We start from the raw sequence: 20,758 nt of genomic DNA on the forward strand, positions 1-20,758 counted from the left end.
GGGCTGTGCCAGTCAGCTTTTGCTGCAGTGACAAACAACCCCAATATCTCTGTGGGGCACAACAGCATCATGCTATTGCAGACCCCAGCAGTCAGGAAGCCCCTGTATTGGACCTGCTGTTCTCATGGCAGAGGACATGAAGAGTGAGAGACAAACCACATAGTAACTCAAAGCTTCTGCTGGGATGTGGCCAGCTTCGTATCCACTCACCCCACTGAACAAAGATGGCACAAGACAGCAAGAGGGGGACGTAGGGACAATAACTCAGTCTGCCGTTGTGGCGTGGGGCGGGGGATGCGCGCAGTTGCAGAAAGATTTCTGTACTGAGTAGGCCACTGAACCACTCTACTCAGATAGCTCTGATATTCTGCTCTGATATTCCAGAATTATTTCCAAAGCCGACTACAAAGCTGAGTCTGTCTTTTTCCCTCCCACAGCAGGCCCACAATTCCACCATCTGTCTGGAAGGCCCTTTGTTCTCTCACTGTCTTTTCTCTTTCCGGGTAGGTGGGTGGCAGGCCCGTGGAGCCCCTGCTCAGCGACCTGTGAGAAGGGCATCCAGCACCGGGAAGTGACCTGCATGTACCAGCTGCAGAATGGCACACACGTCGCCACTCGGCCCCTCTACTGCCCAGTGCCCCGGCCATCGGCAGTGCAGAGCTGCGAAGGCCAGGACTGCCTGTCCATCTGGGAGGCGTCAGAGTGGTCACAGGTGGGTGCCTGGGCTGCTGCCAGTGCTGAAACCACCACCAGGGCCTCGGGGCCTTGTTTGTAGCAACCCCAAAATGGTTCCTTTCCCTCCCTGCTGTTTTTGACAAACCCCCACATATCACAGTCCTAGCCAGACCCCAGAGGAGCTCAAAGCCATGTTCTAAGTCACATATTCTCAAATTCCATGAGAGATATCAACGTGGCCAAAAAAACATGGATAGTGTGTTTTTTTGATAATGTATATCACAGTACTGTTTGGTCCCATTTCCTGTGAAAATTCTCATGTAAATATAGATGGATGGATGGATGGATGGGTGGGTGGATGGATAGATACATAGGAGATAGGTAGGTAGGCAGGTAGACAAATAGACACCTTTTAATCTCTTTTGTGCACTTTGGAACTGTAGGGTGGTCAGGTTGAGAACGTGGTTTCAAAGGCTTCCCTGCATTTCCATGGCAGTCTTTGTGGAGCTGCCTTTGCAAGAGGCAGGAGGATGTTGGGAGGGACAGCGTTTAGTGTGTGAGCCGGTTACAAATCTCATGCCATAACACATTTTGGAAGGAGGTCAATTAAGCCTTAATTTTTAACTTTGAAGATTGATCCTAGAAATATTTTATCTTCGGTAATATCATCCTTCAAGGCTTGGCATTGAGTTTGCATTTAATGATTTTGATTGTTTGGCTATGAAACAAAAAAAATAGCTGAATAAAGGGCAAGCTTCCCTCAGGTCCTCCATCAAACGTGTTCTAGGAAAGTCAGAAAGGCTAAATCCAAGACACTCTTCAGTGTGGAAAATATTTTTAAAGTTCCTTCTTATTGCCAAGCAGTTGGAATTATTTTGAATAAGAAAGTATTCAGCCCATTTTTAATGAACGAAAAGTCTGCCCTTGGCTGTTCTAAAACTGAGTTTACGTTTTAGGCAGATCTTGACGTGTACCCATTTAAAGACGGGCGTTTTTTGCCTATCCTTTAAGATATTTTAGGAAAAGGACAGAGTTTTAACATTAAAAAATTTTTTTTCTTTACATGTACCTAGGTTCATAAGTTTAACATTCAATGGACTTTTGGGGAGGGGGATGCCTGCTAGAAGGTTAGGGGCAGGTGTGCAGTCTCTCTCTCTTTCCATGAGCCTTGATCACCTGGTTCTTGATCCAAACAAGATTTATGCTTTATCAGATCAAAACCATAAATTTTCCATTTATAGGTCTCTTATGGGGGAAAAATGCCTCCTTAACAAAATAAACGAGGCTGACATAATCAACTATCATTATAGTATTGAAGAGCACCATTTTGGAAAGTGTGAGACAATTGGAGCAAGATTTAAAGAAATATCTCCATCCCTATTCCTATATCTATGTGTTGCCTAATCCTAATCCTGAAATAGTATCCACACCAATCAGTCTAATTCTGGCTCAGCTCAGGCTCAAGCAAAATGCTTTTTTCTAAACATCTGACTCAGAATCAAATCTTTCCTCCATGAGATGCTCACAAAACTGGTATTCCTTCCACTTTTCCAAGTACAGAAGCCCCTCTAACATTTCTTCTTCTGGAAACGAATAGGTTTAAATTTCTCGTGGGTGCGTTTTTATTGATGGGCTTGCCTGTATTCAGCCAGCAGTGTTGATCACTGTCACCACTACTCCCCAACTTCTTCCCAACTTCATTAGAATGAGGAAAAAAATATTGAGAAGGAAGCAAAAGGTAGCAGCTCTCTCCTGTCCTCGACTTCTTGTTCCCATCCCTGGATCAGAAGCCAAGAGAGAAGCAGAACATGACCCTCCTAGGTCCCTTCCAAGGTGACCCCAGCCTGCAGCACTGCCCTTCCTGAAGGCTTCCAACCAATAGGCTTCTGGTCAAAAGGGGCCAGCCCAGGGTTTGGTCAAGAAACAGGCTGGATATTGACGGTTTAAAATTCAAGGGAAGAGGCAAGGAACACAGAGTAGAGAGAAACCAAGCAGAAACTCAGGCAGAAGTGGTGAGTAGGCCCCTAGTTGCATAAGGAACCAGTGGTATGGGTGCTGTTGCCAGGGAGGAGCCCGTGAGGCAGACGGTGAGCGTGGAGCTGATGAAATGGTCAGAAAGCATTGCCACATAGAGAAGCAGAAAGATGGGCCTTCAATGCAGTAACCCAGGGGTTCCTGCAGCAGCCCTCCAGGCCCCACCCATTCTGCCCTGGGAGGCCCTGTGGGTAAAGCCTGCCAGGGACTGACTCCTTGCATTCCAGGTCCCTTTGTTTTATTTTTTTTTTAATTAAAAAAATATATTTTATTTATGTATTTTTGGCTGCATCAGGTCTTAGTTGCAGCATGCAGGATCTTCATTGCAGCATGCGGGATCTTTTGTTGCAGAGTGCAGGCTCTTCGTTGAAGCGCACAGGCTTCTCTCTGGTTGTGGCATGTGGGCTCCAGAGTGTGCAGGCTCAGTACTTGCGGCATGTGGGCTCTGTAGTTGTGGTGCGCAGGCTCCAGAGCACGTGGGCTCTATAGTTTGCGGCACGTAGGCTCTCTAGTTGAGGCGCGCGGGCTTAGTTGCTCCACAGCATGTGGGATCTTAGTTCCCCGACCAGGGATTGAACCCACGTCCTCTGCATTGGAAGGCAGATTCTTAACCAGTGGAGCACCAAGGAAGTCCCTTTAAAACCCACACAGAAGATCAAATACATGAGCTCTCCAAATTCCCCCCAGGTTATACCACAACTGCCTGTGAAGCATGTGTATTTCTCTAAAACAAACTAGTCTAAATTAGTCTCAAATAAATAAATAAATAAATAAGAACAGGACCAGCAGATGAAGAGCTAGGTTGAATTCATAGGAAAAATAAAGCTAGATAGCATTTTGAGGTAAATGTTAATAACAAATATAAAGAATGATATTTGTCCTTTATGTGCATTTTTTCAGTGGACATAGTGGAACTTTTTAAAAGTCAAGTTTGTTGTAGCTCAAGAAAAATCACTGCTGTAGCCTCCCATATTTTTGGTAAATCAAGCAAGTGTAAAAACAGAAGTTAGAGTTGCTGGGGCTCCATTTGTGCTACTATGGCTGTTGGGCACCCCCCATGGTATCTCTGGGACCCAGCTGCTGGGAGGAAATCCCCCTCAGAATTTCCTCAGGCAGAGTGGGTCTCATCATGTCAGTGCATTTGGTGGAATCCAGCCTTCAGCCCACCATCTCTGCGAGCTACATATTTGCTTCCATGGTAGGGACTAGGCTTCCGCACACAACAAATCAAAGTGTGGGCTCCCCAGGTTCCCAGGCCATGTCACCTCTGCTTGCTGGTCAAGTCAGTCATGTTCTCCCAAGGTCAAGGGTCCACTCTTCCTTGTGCTTTGTTTTGAAGTGGGTAAGCACTCAGCACTCACTCTTGCGAGCCAGCCACCTTCCCTCCCCAAGCCCAGCGGGTAGGCTGGGAACACTCCAGGAACAGGCTCCAGACCCACCCCCAAGTCTGCCATGTTTATGCCTTGTCACCCCTCCACCTCTTGTCACTGTTTCTGTGGATCGTGCTGCCTGATGTCGTGGGAATCTTGAACTCTCAGGGCTCACGCATCATTTGTCACCCCTCAGACACTATTCAGGTCCCCTCCCCACACCATCTCTTGCTATGTTTCCCAGGAAGAAAAATAGCACAGGGAACATTGCCCTGTTACCATTCTTGGCATTGACATTAAAACCATCGCTAGAGCTCTCTGCAGGGCTTGCCAACCGCCTTATGTCAGAGTCACCTGTGTCTTTGCTTTCCATCTCCTCCTTTTCCCCCCTGAAAAGGGTTGGCGGTGGTGGGGACTGCATAGAACTGAACCGAGAGACCCTACGCCAGCTGTTCACCTCACTGCCACTGCCTTCTTCAGCCGCCATCACTGGGTAGGCTGGCACGCCCCCCACCCCCACCCCCTTTGTCCCAGGCTGGCTCAGCATGGGTACCTAGAGGCCAGCTGGGAGGAGCCAGCTCGGAACATGTGCATAAGACTCTAAAAGACCAGGAGCTTTCTGAGGTCTGAAACGTAGCATCCCCATCCTTGCATCCTCAGCACTGGGTCTGGTACATGGTAGGTACTTAACAGATGTTCAGGTGTTGATGGACTTGACCAGATTGGACTGGATTCAGTCTCTGGAATGGTATCTTGCAGTGTTCTGCCAGCTGTGGTAAAGGGACAAAGAAACGAACTGTGACATGCACCAACTCGCAAGGAAAATGCGACGCATCCACGAGGCCAAGAGCCGAGGAGCCCTGTGAGGACTACTCCGGCTGCTATGAGTGGAGAACAGGGGGCTGGTCCAAGGTGAGTGTGGTGTGTGCGCTTCCATCCTGCCCTGGGCAGCATTTGCGACTCAAGAGGAAGGAACTCAGCTCTCTCACCGTGGGCCCCAAGTTAACAAGGTGGTCCCAGTCTCACCAGGTGAATTCACTTTCTCTCCCAACTCTGCACCTGCTGGTGACCCCACATGGTGTGCCTTCAGAAGGGCACTGAGTGCCCCCAAAGCAGGAAGGGGTGCAATGGGTGCCAGTCTGGGACCCGTGTGCATCCTGCAATGGGCTTGGCCACCTGCCATTGAGAGAGACTCAGTGGTAGGAGTCTGTCCTCAGGCAGATGCAGAGGGGTCTATGGGCAAATAGCACTTCATTGTTTCCAGGACCCTTGGTCAAGGGCCTGGAGGATGCAGGAGGAGAAAGGGCCCTTGGGGTGAGGACTGAGGACAGCATCTCCCAGAGCCTTGGGGCAGGAGAGTTAAACAGAATTTAAGTAAACAGCATTTGTTCTCTGCTGTTTAACCCTTGCTTTATTCATTCACCTGATATATTTGACCCATACCTGAGATAGATACCATTGTCACCCCTGAGAACCATCCAGTGGGTCTTCTAGAGCCTTTTCCCAAACACTGTAAAATTTCTGATGTCTGATTTTCTGATGAAAACTTCCAACGAGAGCCTAGAGTGTGTTTCCCTTTGGTCTCAGCAACTGGAAGCTCCCCGTTTGTTTCTCTTGATATCTGTGCTCGAAGGCTGCACACTGGCAGCCTGAGAGCCACTGGCTTTGTGTGGCCTGTGCAATATCTTAAACAGTTTGGAATTTATTGCTAACATTTAAAAATGGGAAAATTTCACCTGAAAATCTGGATTTGGAACTTTCTACAGAAATCTGGCAACATGGCCTATATCCACACGTGGCCTTTGTGACCTGTGGCCTGGCAGGGGCGGGTGCATCTCCGCAGACTGTGGTCCTCCAGCTCCCCTGACTCCTTCAGCCACTTTATGCTTTAATTTACCTGCCTGGCCAGGCAGAATAATGTTGCCTGGATTCCATATGTGCAGGTGTGAATTAAAATAAAGCTGTCATTATAGTTGAGGGGTCTTTGTGGTCACACCCTAAATACAGCCTGTACTAGTAAAGGGTGACTCCCGTGGCCACAGGTGTCCCTGGGCAGGGAGCAGAGGTGAGGGAGAGGGGTCAGCTCAGGCCTGGGCTGCACAGACCCATGGGGGGTCTGGGGCCCCAGCATTGGTTTCTCTTTGCAGTGACCCCTGTGTGGCCCGGCACCAGCCCTCTCCTTTGAGGGTGCTTATCCCCGTTTTACAGAAGAGGGAGGAGAGGTTCAGAGAGGTTAAGTGACTTGGCCGCTCCTCTCTGACAGAGTCCAACTTCTGAACCCCAATTCAGAGCTCCGTCCACATGGTGGACACAGAGTGAGTGAGGGCTCCAGAGTCGCCGTAATGGGCTGGTGCCCTGCAGATGGGCGTTACCTGGGTTTCTCCAGCCTAATCGTTCTGGTTTTGAGGACCAGGTGGACACTTTTATTTTCCTAAGTGCCTTGTACTTCCTGGTCCTGGGAGCAGCAGAACATCCAAGGAAGGATGTGAATAGTGCCTGAGGAGTTCGATGCAGCACTTGGCCCCCTCCTCAGCCGAGAACGTGGGCACACATTCTGGCAAACTCCCCCCACCACAGCCCATCGGGCATGGCTTCCAGGAAAATAGAGCCTTTAGCTGGCCTTCCTCCTCCTAGCCAGCCGAAGAGAATAATACCTCCTGGCCTTCAGGACAGTAGGGCTTTGGAAGGCCGCAGTGCCTGCTTTTGCCACAGCCAGCTTGATCAGCTATCCCTGGAAGTAAGAACAAGAAAGATCAAGGGCATGTACAGATGTGGGCTGTTGCCAGGGGTTGGCATCCAATCAGTGTGCATCCAGCCTTTGGGACGAGCACTGGGCCTGGACTGGTGCCAGCTGCTCCCCCCCAAGCAGGTCTGGCCAGAGCCAGGGCCCAGGGCAGACTAGTTCTTCCCGGCTGAGAACTGCAGGGACACTGACCTGGAAGTCGGCGTGTGTGTATATATGTGTGTGCACGTGTGCACGCACTGGAAACAAGGGTTGGCGGTGGTGGGGACCGCATAGAACTGAACCGAGAGACCCTACGCCAGCTGTTCACCCCACTGCCACTACCTTCTTCAGCCGCCATCACTGGGTAGGCTGGCACGCCCCCCACCCCGACCCCAGCACAGCAGTAGAAACCTGTCCGTTGCTTTTCCCTGTGCCTGCTCTGGAGAATTGGGACGGATACCGGTCCCATGGGGCCCTTATCCTCACTCACTGCGTGACCAGGCCGACAGATGGATTCCAGGGGATGGATCTTCCCCTGACATTTTCACTTGTTCAGACTGGATTTGCTTTCTGATGGATGTGTTATTTTTGCTGTGCCCTTGTCACACAGTTGGGGTCAGTGCACTTTTAAACCAATCATCGTGGATGACGCTCCTGTAACCAGCATCCAAACCTCCCACATGCCAGACTTTGAAGGTAGCAAACAAGTTGCCCGAAAGGAAAGTAGAAAGAAGTCTGAACACTGTCAGATTTCCAGTGTATCTGGACACTTTGACATCTTCCTTCCAAGCAATCTCCTATCACTTGGCCCTAAGGTGCTGTTGAGAAAGATAAGCCTATCTCCAGGGAGATGATGGACAGGCCAGCCCAGAGACATGCAACACAGGTGCTGTCCTGCACTTCCTGAAGTGAGAAGGACCAAGCATCCCTCGGGAGGGGTCTGGCATCCAGCCCTTCCTGTACTTGCTGCAGTAATCATTTACCTTGCTGAGGCAGGGCAGGCTTGGAGGGGATTTGGAGCCCCTTCTCCCTCCCCCAGCCTCGGCAAATGGCCGAACCCTAACCAGGATCCCATCCGAGAGGCCGCCTTCACATTCCCAACCCTGCTGAGGGCAGTATTACTGCTCTGCTCTGTTTGGAAACTGCCATGCAGCTGCCTGCCCTCCTGGGATATTAGCTAGTTCCAGATCTGTGCAAATCATTGTTTTCTCCCACTAAATGCTGGGCCCATGTATTCAACCTGGGGGTGGGGTGGGGAGGGAGGTGTCACTGAAACTGGGAGAGGAGGAAATCACATTTCATTCTAGGACAGCGTGTCTTTTAATCAGAAGTTGAGATGTTTCAGTTTCAAGACCAGAGGCATTAATCACCACTGAAGTGATGGGATGTTTCTAATTAGAAGCAAATTATTCTGGAGGGATTATAATAGACAGTGTTTTTAAAGAAAACCATTGGCTCTCTGTGTTAAGAGTATGGCGTTCCCTTTTACAGAAAAGATCAAACGTGGCCATTGACTTCCTGGTGCCCGTGGAGGTCCCCTGGAAGGGGACTGACCTCACTTGTGAGGCCTCAGTCAAGCCCCAGATGTGCCCCTCATACCTGAGCCCCAGCACTTCCCAGAGGCCTTAGGAGATCAAATGAAGCCATAAGCATGCACGTACCTGTAGCTGCAGAGCCCTAGGAAGAAGCCAGGGAGAGCCTCCCATTCAAACATGGCTGTGTCGGTGCATTCCCAGGACTGCTGTTAGCTGCCTTCTTGTGTTGTGGGCAGAGATGGGGGCTCAAGTTCCATGGCCTCAGAAATGAACAGACTTTGTGTCACTACGGGGGCTTGTTCCAGAAAGCTTTCAGCCCCAGCACCACTTCTGAAGCCTACACTTGCTTTGGTGGGGATTGACCCCTCCCCTCAACCCTGCAAGGCTGGGCAGCCAGCCCGGCTGGGGCTCCCACTTGCTGTGGGCCTGCAACCAAGTCACTGTGATTCAATCAGCATTTCCTGAGCTCCTGTTCTGTGCCAACCTGTGCTGAGCACTGAGGGTACAAGAGTGGACAATGACCCAGCCTAGATACAGACAGGTGGAGCCAGCTGCAGACACCAGGCCACGCTAAGTCCCACTGGGCAGGTACAAATGCAGCCCCTGCCAGGGGCAGCCCCGAACAAGGGTGCTGGTGGAGAGTGATGCTACTTCTGTTGGGATCAGTGACAGTGGCCCTGACATTCACAGTGCTTTAGAATTTATAAAACACTTTCACTCACATTCTCCCATTTGACCTTATCCCCATTTTACAGGTGAAGAAACTGAGGCTCAGAGTGGCAACGTGACTTTTTTCTTGAGGTCACACAACTAGTAAATGGAAGGGCTAGGAGTCTGGTCCCTGCCTTTTGGCTCTTAATCCACCTTTCCTTCAGGTACATAATAATGTCAGAGGCTTAGGTTTCTAATTTGAAATGGGAAGTAGATGAACTGTTATATGCCTCAGGTCTAACCATCATAGGCATAAGCTTGTTGTAAAGTCAAGTATTTACCTACTCTCTCTCCAGCCCACCAATCAAAACCTTCTCTCTCAAGGGCTTTGTATTAATCATTTACACTGTGGTATAAATCTGTTGTCTCTATAGGAGATCATGCATGTTGTCTCCCCTTCTTTGTGAAATAAAAAGTTGAGTCCTTAATAAAAGAAACTTGAGCATCCAGGAGCAAACATAAGAGACACTGGGGACATCAGGGCCCTTTTCTGAGACTGTGAAACCATACAACACAGGCAGTCAGCACTCTGCATGCAGATAGGGATCAGCAAATCCTCCATTCCGTACTACTCTTGGGAGTGTAAGCCGCAGTGAAAGGAGGGTCATCAAACTTAAGTACTTTTCTGGGTAGGGCAGGAGGGAGAGGGGGCAGATACCCCCTTGGTCTGGAGCATTTTGTGTGGGTGAACAGAGCCTGCCACTGGGTCATGGAGTTAAAGTCCAGGGCCCACACCTGCTCAGATGAGAGAAATGAACTGGTTGTAGAGCAGTGGGTCCCCAGAAATTGCCAGGAGAGGTGCCTGCATGGGAGTGAACTGAATGCAGTTGACCCTTGTACAACGTAGGTTTAAACTGCATGGGTCCACTTATACGTGGGTATTTTTCAATAGTAAATTCTACAGTGTACGTGGTCCAGGGTTGCATCCTCAGTTGCAGAGGAACTGGGGATACGTAGGACCGACTGTACATTACACTTAGAATAACCCCCGAGTTGTTCAAGGGTCAGCTGCAGTCTAAAGGCCAATGCCTTTGCCCCCTCCATTTCCCTGCTGCCCCTCCATTCACCTAGTGTCCTTCCTCAAATCAGCTGCCTTAGTGTGGAATGAGAGATCAGAGAGTGGGGATGCCTCCCCCACATGCCAGTCTAAGTTTTAACCACTGCCTAGACATGACCATTGAATCAGAGAAGCTGTCATCCCTAAGGAACACTTTGGTTTCAACACACGCTATCAGCGACCTCAGAGCAGGGCACATGGTCAGGACAACACAGGTGCACGTCCCTGTCCTGCAGTGACCTCATCTAACCTTGAACCAGCATCATCCTCTGTCAGATGAGTTTAGGGGTACCTACCTCCTAGGGCATCCATGTAAAGCACTTAGTGCAGTGCTTGGCATAGGTGCTCATTTTTATCATCATTTTCTTCACCATCATCATCCAGTACAGTCACAGTTCTCTTATCTCTGATCAGAATTGCATTTCTTACACAGGCCTGTAAAATATTTGTGTCACAGGAGATGAGTTCTTTGAATGTGGTGTGGACCCCATGAAACAGCACGTGCCCTGACCTGGGGCTCGCGTGATGACAGCATGGCTCAGGGCAGGAGACGGTTGTGCAGTATTTGCTGGGCATGTAGAACATCCTTCTGCAGCGGGGGGTGGGGAGGAGGGTCTTTCAAACAGTCTCTGATAAGCTGGGAGAGCTAAGTTACGAAACTGGTAGCAGCTCCTGCCCGAGGGGAGGCAGTGAGACAGCTCCTGTAGCCTTCTCTGTGCTCCTGGCGCCCATCTGAAGCAAGAAATAAGAGCTCTTGGGATAGCCAGCCCTTGCAAGTCACGGGGAGTCACCTGGGCCTTCTGGTTCCCTAACTATAACGTTCCAACCAGAACCTGTAGGTCAGCAGGCTGCGAATTCAGAGAGTTTGAGGGGAGCCCAAAGCTAAGGCTGAGGATAGGATTCAAGGATTTGAGGATTTCAAAAACAGTTTGAAAGAAAGTATGAGTTGAAGGGGGAAGGTGTGCGTGCGTGCGTGTGTGTGTGTGTGTGTGTGTGTGTGTGTCTAAGAAACCATTTACAGTTTCAAGGCTGGAGCAAAGACGGTGGGGATTTTCATCATTGTTTAAGCCTACTATTTGAGGTTTCAACAGCTTCCGAGATTTGCATTGCTCGTGCCAAGTTTTGCGGGAAATCTGTCAAAAATGCTTTTGAGGAGCTTTTGACATTTTACCAGCCTAGTACCTTTCAGACACGAGCAGAAAATGGAGTTCCCGTAGGGGGTTCCCTGCCCCCCTGACTGTCATGTGGGGCTGTCCCATGCTGCCCCTCAGAGGCAGGCTGGCCCCTCAGAGGATGGCTCTGTGAGAGCGTAGGGTGGGCACACTGTGCAGTGAGGGTTCATCTTTGCATTATTTCACCCTAACCCTATTCCTGCTTACCCCAGAGCCTGTGCAGGGAGCCCCTGCCCGTCCTCCACTCTGTAGGAGCCAACGCTCATGTGTGTATTAAATATTCCTGTCACGTTTTCCTCTTCCCAAGATTTTTACAACTTCCTTTAGCTAATTCTCAAAACATCCCTTTGGAATCTGGTGTCATTTATAGTCGTGATTTTACAGCTGGGAGAAGTGAAGAGGAGGGGATCCACGCCATGGTGGAGCATGTCATCAGCGCTGGGCCTCCACATGGTGACAGAGGCCTGGTTCCTCCCTGCTGGAGAACCGCGTGGCTCCAGAGGAGTGCAGGCCTCCGGGCAGCAGCCGGGATGGGAGGCCCGGGGGCTACATCATGGGGAAGACCGTGGACCCTCTGAGCCTCACGCTCCGCCTCTCTGCAGGCGGTGCTGTGCCCCGCAGACACTATTCCTGCAGTCTGTGCACATGTATTCTGCACCTACTGTGTTCTGAGCACCTGGCCCTGCCACAGCAGCTGTTAGTGTGAAGATTAATGAGGACTCATGAGAATAGGTGTGAGCCCAGTGCCCGGCACCGGGAGGCAGGCAAAAGGTGGACCCTGCTGCTGTTACTACTACCATCACCACCATCATCAGCATCATCACCACCCATGGGATGGGTGGCAGGTCCCCAGACCTTGTGTGTGATGTGCAGCTGCAGGCACTTGCTGGAGAGGGGGCTGCACTTATTCCAGGTCATCTGGCAAGGAGCTTTCCTGGCGGATTTATTACTGCTCCATTTTGTCTTGGCTTCCTGAGTCTCAGGGAACCATATTAAATGTTAATGTCATGAGTGGCTTGAAAAAACTACCCAACAGTGAGAGTGTGCTTCAAAGAAAACCAGATCTGTTTTTTAATACATCTATTTGCTTAGATTTTAAAAGCCTGAAAAATGACTTCACAGCAACGCTTAGGGGCTAATTCGATGCTATCAGGAGACACTGCCGTCTCCTCACTGTTGAATTAAAGTGGAGGCTGAGGGGAGGCCGACGGAGGTGAGATTCATTGTCTGTGCCTGTGCTACCCTTAATGCAGCGAGCTCAGGTTACAAGGAGGATGCAGCCCTGCAGCCTCTCTGGAATCACGTGTGTCTTCAGGGCCAAATCAATCTCTAATTGTGCTCCTGGCAAAGGTGGATGTCCACACCTGCCTGGTGACCGGCATGGCAGCCCAGGGAGAGCTAAGCAGGCCAGGTGACTCAGGGCGCCTTCCCGGCCTCCAGGGACCCCCGGCCAGCTCTCTCTGCTCTTGGCTGTGTGCTTATTGTTGTTAATAATTGTAGCAGCGTTTGTCCTTCCCAGACTCCCTGCTAGGCACCTGCTCTAAGCTGTCTCTAATCCTGGAAATCATCCTGCAAAAAAGATTTTATTATCCTCAAGCTACAAATAAAGAAGCTGGGGCTCGTATAGGTTAAGTAACTTGCCCGAGGTCACACAGCTAGTAAAGGGGGATGCAGCATACTGACAGGCCTGTCCTGTCGCCACTGCACTGTCCTGCTGAAACTCCGGCCAAGGAGTGGGTAGTTATGCATGGATTTTAGGCCAGGGGCAGGCTAGGCACCAACTCGGCTCAAATGAAAATGCAGCAGGCCTGGAAGGTGGCAGCTGCACCAAAGGGTCATTGGTGGAATTTTCCACTTTTATTTTTAATTACATAGGTAATTCTATCTTGCTTGGGAAGACACAAGAGAAAAACTAGTCCTACAAAACAGATGACAGCACAGTAAATTTTTTTAATGGTTTGTCTTCCAAACTTTTATATAGGTACACACACACACACACACACACACAGGTATTAGAAAAAATGGGGTGGTTTCTGTACGTGCTACTCTGTAACCTGTCTCCTCACCTGATGCTCTGAAGCAGCCTCTGTGGGGCTGGCTAAGCAAATACCCGATATTTTCAAAGGTTCTTCCAAGTGAGCACAAGCCATTCACAGCCCAGAGCTGTGTGAATGGCAGCCCCCAGGACTGCAGCTAAAATTCTGTAAAACCTAATCCCAGGGGCAGAGTTTGCAGGGTCTCACATGGCCCCGACAGCAGCTGAGGGTCAGCCCCAGCCTCTCACCAGGCCCAGCCCTGCCTCTCAGAGGTGTTGGAAAGCCATGAGGACAGACGCTTGAGTCTCTGCAGAACTTTGGAGACACCCTCCATGATCTCATGCGGCAGGTTTGTTTACAGACTGAAAAATTAAAAACCAGTGACTCAGGCTGGGAAAGATGATGAAGAAATGGTGGAGCTGGGCAGTGACCTGGTTTTTTGATTTGTGGCCTCCCATAGAAGCTCCATCCAGTTCAACCTCTAATTCATACAGGAGGATGGAATTCAGTCCTTGGGATGGGGCAGCTGGGGTCCTGTCGCTCCTCTGCCACTCACTAATCTGTGACCTTGGGCAAGACACTGACCCCCATCAAGCTCAGTGGCCAAGGTCAGCCCCTTGGGATGGTTGTGGAATGTTCCACACTGTCATGGAATCCTACAGGTGAGCTTACAGACAGAACAAGCATGCCGCCCACATAGTCTGGAGGTGTCATGAATGCTCTCCCCCCACCCAACCACAGAACATGTTAAACAAGACTAAGAACTTTCAGAGGGGAGACTAGTCTTTGAGGTCACCCCAAACTCTTGAGTTTTACAATGGTCATTGATCCTTTCCAGCCAGAGACCTTGTCAATTTTGCATTTGGTTTTAGTAGATCTATAGGATTGAGCCCTTGCTCTGATTTCACATAAATAATAACAACACCTGCAAAAGACATTGAAACCCTACCTGGTGTTCCTGGGCAGGAAGTGACCCAGCCAGGCTAATTGCCCCGCCGGCAGAGTCTGCAGACCTCATGGTCAGGGGGGCCCATGGGAGCGAGACCATAATCCCAGATCCTTCTCTGTTAGCCTGTGCAGAGTTTCCTGGGGACCCAGAAACCCCACCACTACCTGACCCACCCTGGATGCACCCTTTCTCCAGGAAGGACTATGAGGACACCCCGCTCTTCTTCCTGGTTTGTCTCCCACAGCAGGTGGCGCCAGTGAGCCAAGTCAAGATGGGAAGACAAGGGCTGGTGCTGTCTGTAGAGCAGGACACATGGCCCCTTCTTCCCCAAGTGCCCAGTAGTCACAGAAATAAGGCCCCACGTACATGCTTTCCCAGGGAGCAGGGCTTTTTAAAAATTTTACGACCAATTTAGATATAAAAGTCTTTAATGGTGTAGGTGGACTAGTCAAATGCCCACTTAAAATATGTAACTTATTCATGTAGTTGTATTTCATATTTAAAGTTTATATATTATGTTTTAATTTAAAAATATTACTATTTTCTGTCTTTATCATATTTTGAAGTTGAACCTGATAAAATTTCTGTTTCTGTGGGGTTGAAAACGGTTGAATATAAGCAGTTTTGTAAAGTGCCTCCTAATATTTGCAGCATCTGTCTTCGTCATCACTCACTCCTGTTTGCCAGAGTGTACAGGGCACTGCCATCCCAGTTCACTGAGATGCCGCCTTTTCTGAATGTACTGTTCTCATTGGATATTCCCTTGCAAGCTATGGTATGATGTTGCTCTCTGTTGGCATGACTTTGCATGGGCAAGACTTTGCTTTACTTTTATAGGATTTTGCACTGCATTAGGACCCTTGGCCATTTCCTTTACTTACCCTGCTGGTGTGGACCCCCAGTCTCTGGGTATAGCCACTTACCAGATTACTTGTCTTTCTTTTTTTTCTTTTTTGAATTTTATTTTATTCATTTATTTTTTATACAGCAGGCTCTTATTAGTTATCTATTTTATACATATTAGTGTATATATGTCAATCCCAATCTCCCAATTTATCCCACTATCACCATCCCCGCCAGCGCCCCGCTTTCCCCCCTTGGTGTCCATATGTTTGTTCTCTACATCTGGGTCTCTATTTCTGCCTTGCAAACCAGTTCATCTGTACCATTTTTCTAGATTCCACATATATGCGTTAATATACAATATTTGTTTTTCTCTTTCTGACATGCTTCACTCTGTATGACAGTCTCTATGTTCATCCATGTCTCTACAAATGACCCAATTTCATTACTTTTTATGGCTGAGTAATATTCCATTGCATATATGTACCACATCTTCTTTAACCATCCATCTGTCGTTGGGCATTTAGGTTGCTTCCATGACCTGGCTATTGTAAATACTGCTGCAATGAACAGTGGGGTGCATGTGTCATTTTGAATTATGGTTTTCTCTGGGTTTATGCCCAGTAGTGGGATTGCTGGGTCATATGGTAATTCTGTTTTTAGTTTTTTGAGGAACCTCCATACTGTTCTCCATAGTGGCTATATCAATTTGCATTCCCACCAACAGTGCAAGAGGGTTCCCTTTTCTCCACACCCTCTCCAGCATTTGTTGTTTGTAGCTTTTCTGATGATGCCCATTCTAACTGGTGTGAGGTGATACCTCATTGTAGTTTTGATTTGCATTTCTCTAATAATTAGTGATGTTGTGCAGCTTTTCATGTGCCTCTTGGCCATCTGTATGTCTTATTTGGAGAAATGTCTATTTAGGTCTCCTACCCATTTTTTGATTGGATTATTTGTTTTTTGTAACCTTGAGCTGCATATATATTTTGGAGATTAATCCTTTGTCCATTGATTCGTTTGCAAATATTTTCTCCCATTCTGAGGGTCTTCTTTTCATCTTGTCTATAGTTTCCTTTGCTGTGCAAAAGCTTTTAAGTTTCTTTAGGTCCAATTTGTTTATTTTTGTTTTTATTTCCATTATTCTAGGAGGTCAGTCAAAAAAGATCTTGCTGGGATTTATGTCAAAGAGTGTTCTTCCTATGTTTTCCTCTAAGAGTTTTATAGTGTCTGGTCTTACATTTAGGTCTTTAATCCATTTTGAGTTTATTTTTGTGGATGCTGTTAGGGAGTGTTCTAATTTCATCCTTTTACATGTAGCTATCCAGTTTTCCCAGCACCACTTATTGAAGACACTGTCTTTTCTCCATTGCATATCCTTGCCTCCTTTGTCATAGATTAGTTGACCATAGGTGTATGGGTTTGTTTCTGGGCTTTCTATCCTGTTCCACTGATCTATATTTCTGTTTTTGTGCCAGTACCATATTGTCTTGATTACTGTAGCTTTGTAGTATCGTCTGAAGTCAGGGAGTCTGATTCCTCCAGCTCCGTTTTTTTCCCTCAAGATTGCTTTGGCTATTCGGGGTCTTCTATGTCTCCATACAAATTTTAAGATATTTTGTTCTAGTTCTGTAAAAAATGCCATGGGTAATTTGATAGGGATTGCATTGAATCTGTAGATTGCTTTGGGTCATACAGTCATTTTCACAATATTGATTCTTCCAATCCAAGAACATGGTATATCTCTCCATCTGTTTGTGTCATCTTTGATTTCTTTCATCAGTGTCTTATAATTTTCTGAGTACAGATCTTTTACTTCCTTAGGTAGGTTTATTCCTAGGTATTTTATTCTTTTCATTGCAATGGTAGATGGGATTGTTTCCTTAATTTCTTGTTCTGATCTTTCATTGTTAGTGTATAGGAATGCAAGAGATTTCTGTGCATTAACTTTGTATCCTGCAACTTTACCAAATTCATTGATGAGCTCTAGTAGTTTTCTGGTGGCATCTTTAGGTTTTTCTATGTATATTACTATGTCATCTGCAAACAGTGACATTTTTACTTCTTCTTTTCCAGTTTGGATTCTTTTTATTTCTTTTTCCTCTCTGATTGCCGTGGCTAGGACTTCCAAAACTATATTGAATAATAGTGGCGACAGTGGACATCCTCATCTTGTTCCTGATTTTAGAGGAAATGCTTTCAGTTTTTCACCATTGAGGATAATGTTTGCTCTGGGTTTGTCGTATATGACCTTTATTATGTTGAGGTAGGTTCCCTCTATGCCCACTTTCTGGACAGTTTTTATCATAAATAGGTGTTGAATTTTGTCAAAAGCTTTTTCTGCATCTACTGCGATGATTATATGGCTTTTATTCTTCAATTTGTTGCTATGGTGTACCACATTGATTGATTTGAGTATATTGAAGAATCCTTGCATCCCTGGGATAAATCCCACTTGATCAGTGTATATCCTTTTAATGTATTGTTGGATTCTGTTTTCTAGTATTTTGTTGAGGATTTTTGCATCTATATTCATCAATGATATTGGTCTGTAATATTCTTTTTTTATAGTATTTTTGTCTGGTTTTGGTATCAGGGTGATGGTGGCCTCATAGAATGTTTGGGAGTGTTCCTTCCTCTGCAATTTTTTGGAAGAGTTTGAGAAGGATGGGTGTTAGCTCTTCTCTAAATGTTTGATAGAATTCACCTATGAATCTATCTGGTCCAGGGCTTTTGTTTGTTGGAAGATTTTTAATCACAGTCTCAATTTCGTTACTTCTGATTGGTCTGTTCATATTTTCTGTTTCTTCCTCTTTCAGTCTTGGAAGCTTATACCTTTCTAAGAATTTGTCCATTTCTTCCTGGCTGTCCATTTTATTGGCATACAGTTGCTTGTAGTAGTCTCTCAGGATGCTTTGTCTGTTGTAACTTCTCCTTTTTCATTTCTAATTTTATTGATTTGCGTCCTCTCCCTCTTTTTCTTGATGAATCTGGCTAAAGGTTTATCCATTTTCTTTATCTTCTCAAAGAACCAGCTTTTAGTTTTATTGATCTTTGCTATTGTTTTCTTTGTTTCTATTTCATTTATTTCTGCTCTGATGTTTATGATTGCTTTTCTTCTACCAACTTTGGATTTTGTTTGTTCTTCTTTCTCTAGTTCCTTTAGGTGTAAAGTTAGATTGCTTGTTTGAGATTTTTCTTGTTTCTTTAGGTAAGATTTTATTGCTATAAACTTCCCTCTAGAACTGCTTTTGTTGCATCCCATAGGTTTTGAATCATTGTCTTTTCATTGTCATTTGTCTCTATGTATTTTTTTATTTCCTCTTTGATTTCTTCAGTGATCTCTTGGTTACTTAGTAACATATTGTTTAGCCTCCATGTGTTTGTGTTTTTTACTTTTTTTTCTCTGTAACTGATTTCTAATCTCATAGCATTGTGGTCAGAAAAGATACTTGATATGATTTCAATTTTCTTAAATTTACCGAGGCTTGATTTGTGACCAAAGATGTGATCTATCCTGGAGAGTATTCTGTGTGCACTTGAGAAGTGTAATCTGCTGTTTTTGGATGGAATGTCTTATAAATATCGATTAAATCTTTCTGGTCTATTGTGTCATTTAAACCTTTTTTTCCTTATTAATTTTCTGTGTGGATTATTTGTCCATTGGTGTAAGTGAGGTGTTAAAGTCCCCCACTATTATTGTGTTACTGTCGATTTCCTCTTTTATAGCTCTTAGCAGTTGCCTTATGTATTGAGGTGCATATATTGGGTGCATATATATTTATAATTGTTATATCTTTTTCTTGGATTGATCCTTTGGTCATTATGTAGTGTCCTTCTTTGTCTCTTGTAATAGTCTTTATTTTAAAGTCTATTTTGTTTGATATGAGTATTGCTACTCCAGCTTTCTTTTGATTTCCATTTGCATGGAATATCTTTTTCCATCCCCTCACTTTCAGTCTGTATGTGTTCCTAGGTCTGAAATGGGTCTCTTGTAGACAGCATATATATGGGTCTTGTTTTTGTATCCATTCAGCAAGCCTGTGTCTTTTGCTTAGAGCATTTAATCCATTCACGTTTAAGGTAATTATTGGTATGTATGTTCCTATTACCATTTTCTTAATTGTTTTGGGTTTGTTTTTGTAGGTCCTTTTCTTCTCTTGTGTTTCCCACTTAGAGAAGTTCCTTTAGCATTTGTTGTAGAGCTGGTTTGGTGGTGCTGAATTCTCTTAGCTTTTGCTTGTCTGTAAAGCTTTTGATTTCTCCATCGAATCTGAATGAGATCCTTGCCAGGTAGAGTAATCTTACTTGTATGTTCTTCCCTTTCATCACTTTAAATATATTGTGCCACTCCCTTCTGGCTTGTAGAGTTTCTGCTGAGAAATCTGCTGTTAACCTTATGAGAGTTCCCTTGCATGTTATTTGTCATTTTTTCCTTGCTGGTTTTAATAATTTTTCTTTGTCTTTATTTTTTTTCAATTTGATTACTATGTGTCTCAGCATGTTTCTCCTTGGGTCTATCCTGCCTGGGGCTCTCTGTGCTTCCTGGACTTGGGTGGCTTTTTTCTTTCCCATGTTAGGGAAGTTTTCAACTATAACCTCTTCAAATATTTTCTCGGGTCCTTTCTCTCTCTCTTCTCCTTCTGTGACCCCTATAATGCAAATGTTGGTGCATTTAATGTTGTCCCAGAGGTCTCTTAGGCTGTCTTCATTTATTTTCATTATTTTTTCTTTATTCTGTTCTATGGCAGTGATTTCCACCATTCTGTCATCCCAGTCACTTATCCATTCATCTGCCTCAGTTATTCTTCTATTGATTCCTTCCAGTGTATTTTTCATTTCAGTTATTGTATTGTTCATCTCTGTTTGTTTGTTCTTTATTTCGTCTAGGTCTTTGTTAAACATTTCTTGCATCTTCTCGATCTTTGCCTCCACTCTTTTTCCGAGGTCCTGGATCATCTTCACTATCATTATTCTGAATTCCTTTTCTGGAAGGTTGCCTATCTCCACTTCATTTAGTTGTTTTTCTGGGGTTTTATCTTGTTCCTTCATCTGGTACATAGTACTCTGCCTTTTCATTTTCTGTGAATGTGGTTTTCATTCCACAGGCTGAAGGATTGTAGTTCTTGTTTCTGCTGTCTGCCCTCTGGTGGATGAGGCTATCTAAGAGGCTTGTGCAAGTTTCCTGATAGGAGGGACTGGTGGTGGGTAGAGCTGGGTGTTGCTCTGGTAGGCAGAGCTCAGTAAAACTTTAATCCACTTGTCTGCTGATGGTTGGTGCTGAGTTCCCTCCCTGTTGGTTGTTTGGCCTGAGGTGACCCAGCACTGGAGCCTACAGGCTCTTTGGTGGGGCAATGGTGGACTCCAGGGTGTACTTCCCAGAACTTCTGCTGCCAGTGTCCTTGTCCTCACAGTGAACCACAGCTGCCCCACCACCTCTGCTGGACACCTTCCAACACTAGCAGGTAGGTCTGTTTCAGTCTCCTGTGGGATCACTGCTCCTTCCCCCGGGTCCTGGTATGCACACTACTTTGTGTGTGCCCTCCAAGAGTGAGGTCTCTTTTTCCCCCAGTCCTGTCAAAGTCCTGCAATCAAATCCCACGAGCCTTCAAAGTCTGATTCTCTGGGAATTCCTCCTCCCATTGCCAGAC

The 20,758-nt window shown here is 46.4% G+C and overlaps 1 protein-coding gene across 1 annotated transcript in view; it reads left to right on the forward strand.

The window, feature by feature from the left end:
• Positions 1-20,758, forward strand: part of ADAMTS17 (ADAM metallopeptidase with thrombospondin type 1 motif 17) — a gene marked incomplete at both ends in the record, with an annotated part of 351,029 nt that overhangs the window by 325,723 nt on the left and 4,548 nt on the right. Inside the window, 2 exons of the mRNA XM_082649123.1 lie at positions 508-712; positions 4,839-4,991. Of these exons, the coding sequence (XP_082505249.1) occupies positions 508-712; positions 4,839-4,991 (358 nt within the window). The remainder of the gene's footprint in view (positions 1-507; positions 713-4,838; positions 4,992-20,758) is intronic.

This window comes from Grampus griseus (assembly GCF_964374135.1).
Source record: "Grampus griseus genome assembly, chromosome: 2".
NCBI classification, from domain to species: Eukaryota; Metazoa; Chordata; class Mammalia; order Artiodactyla; family Delphinidae; genus Grampus; species Grampus griseus.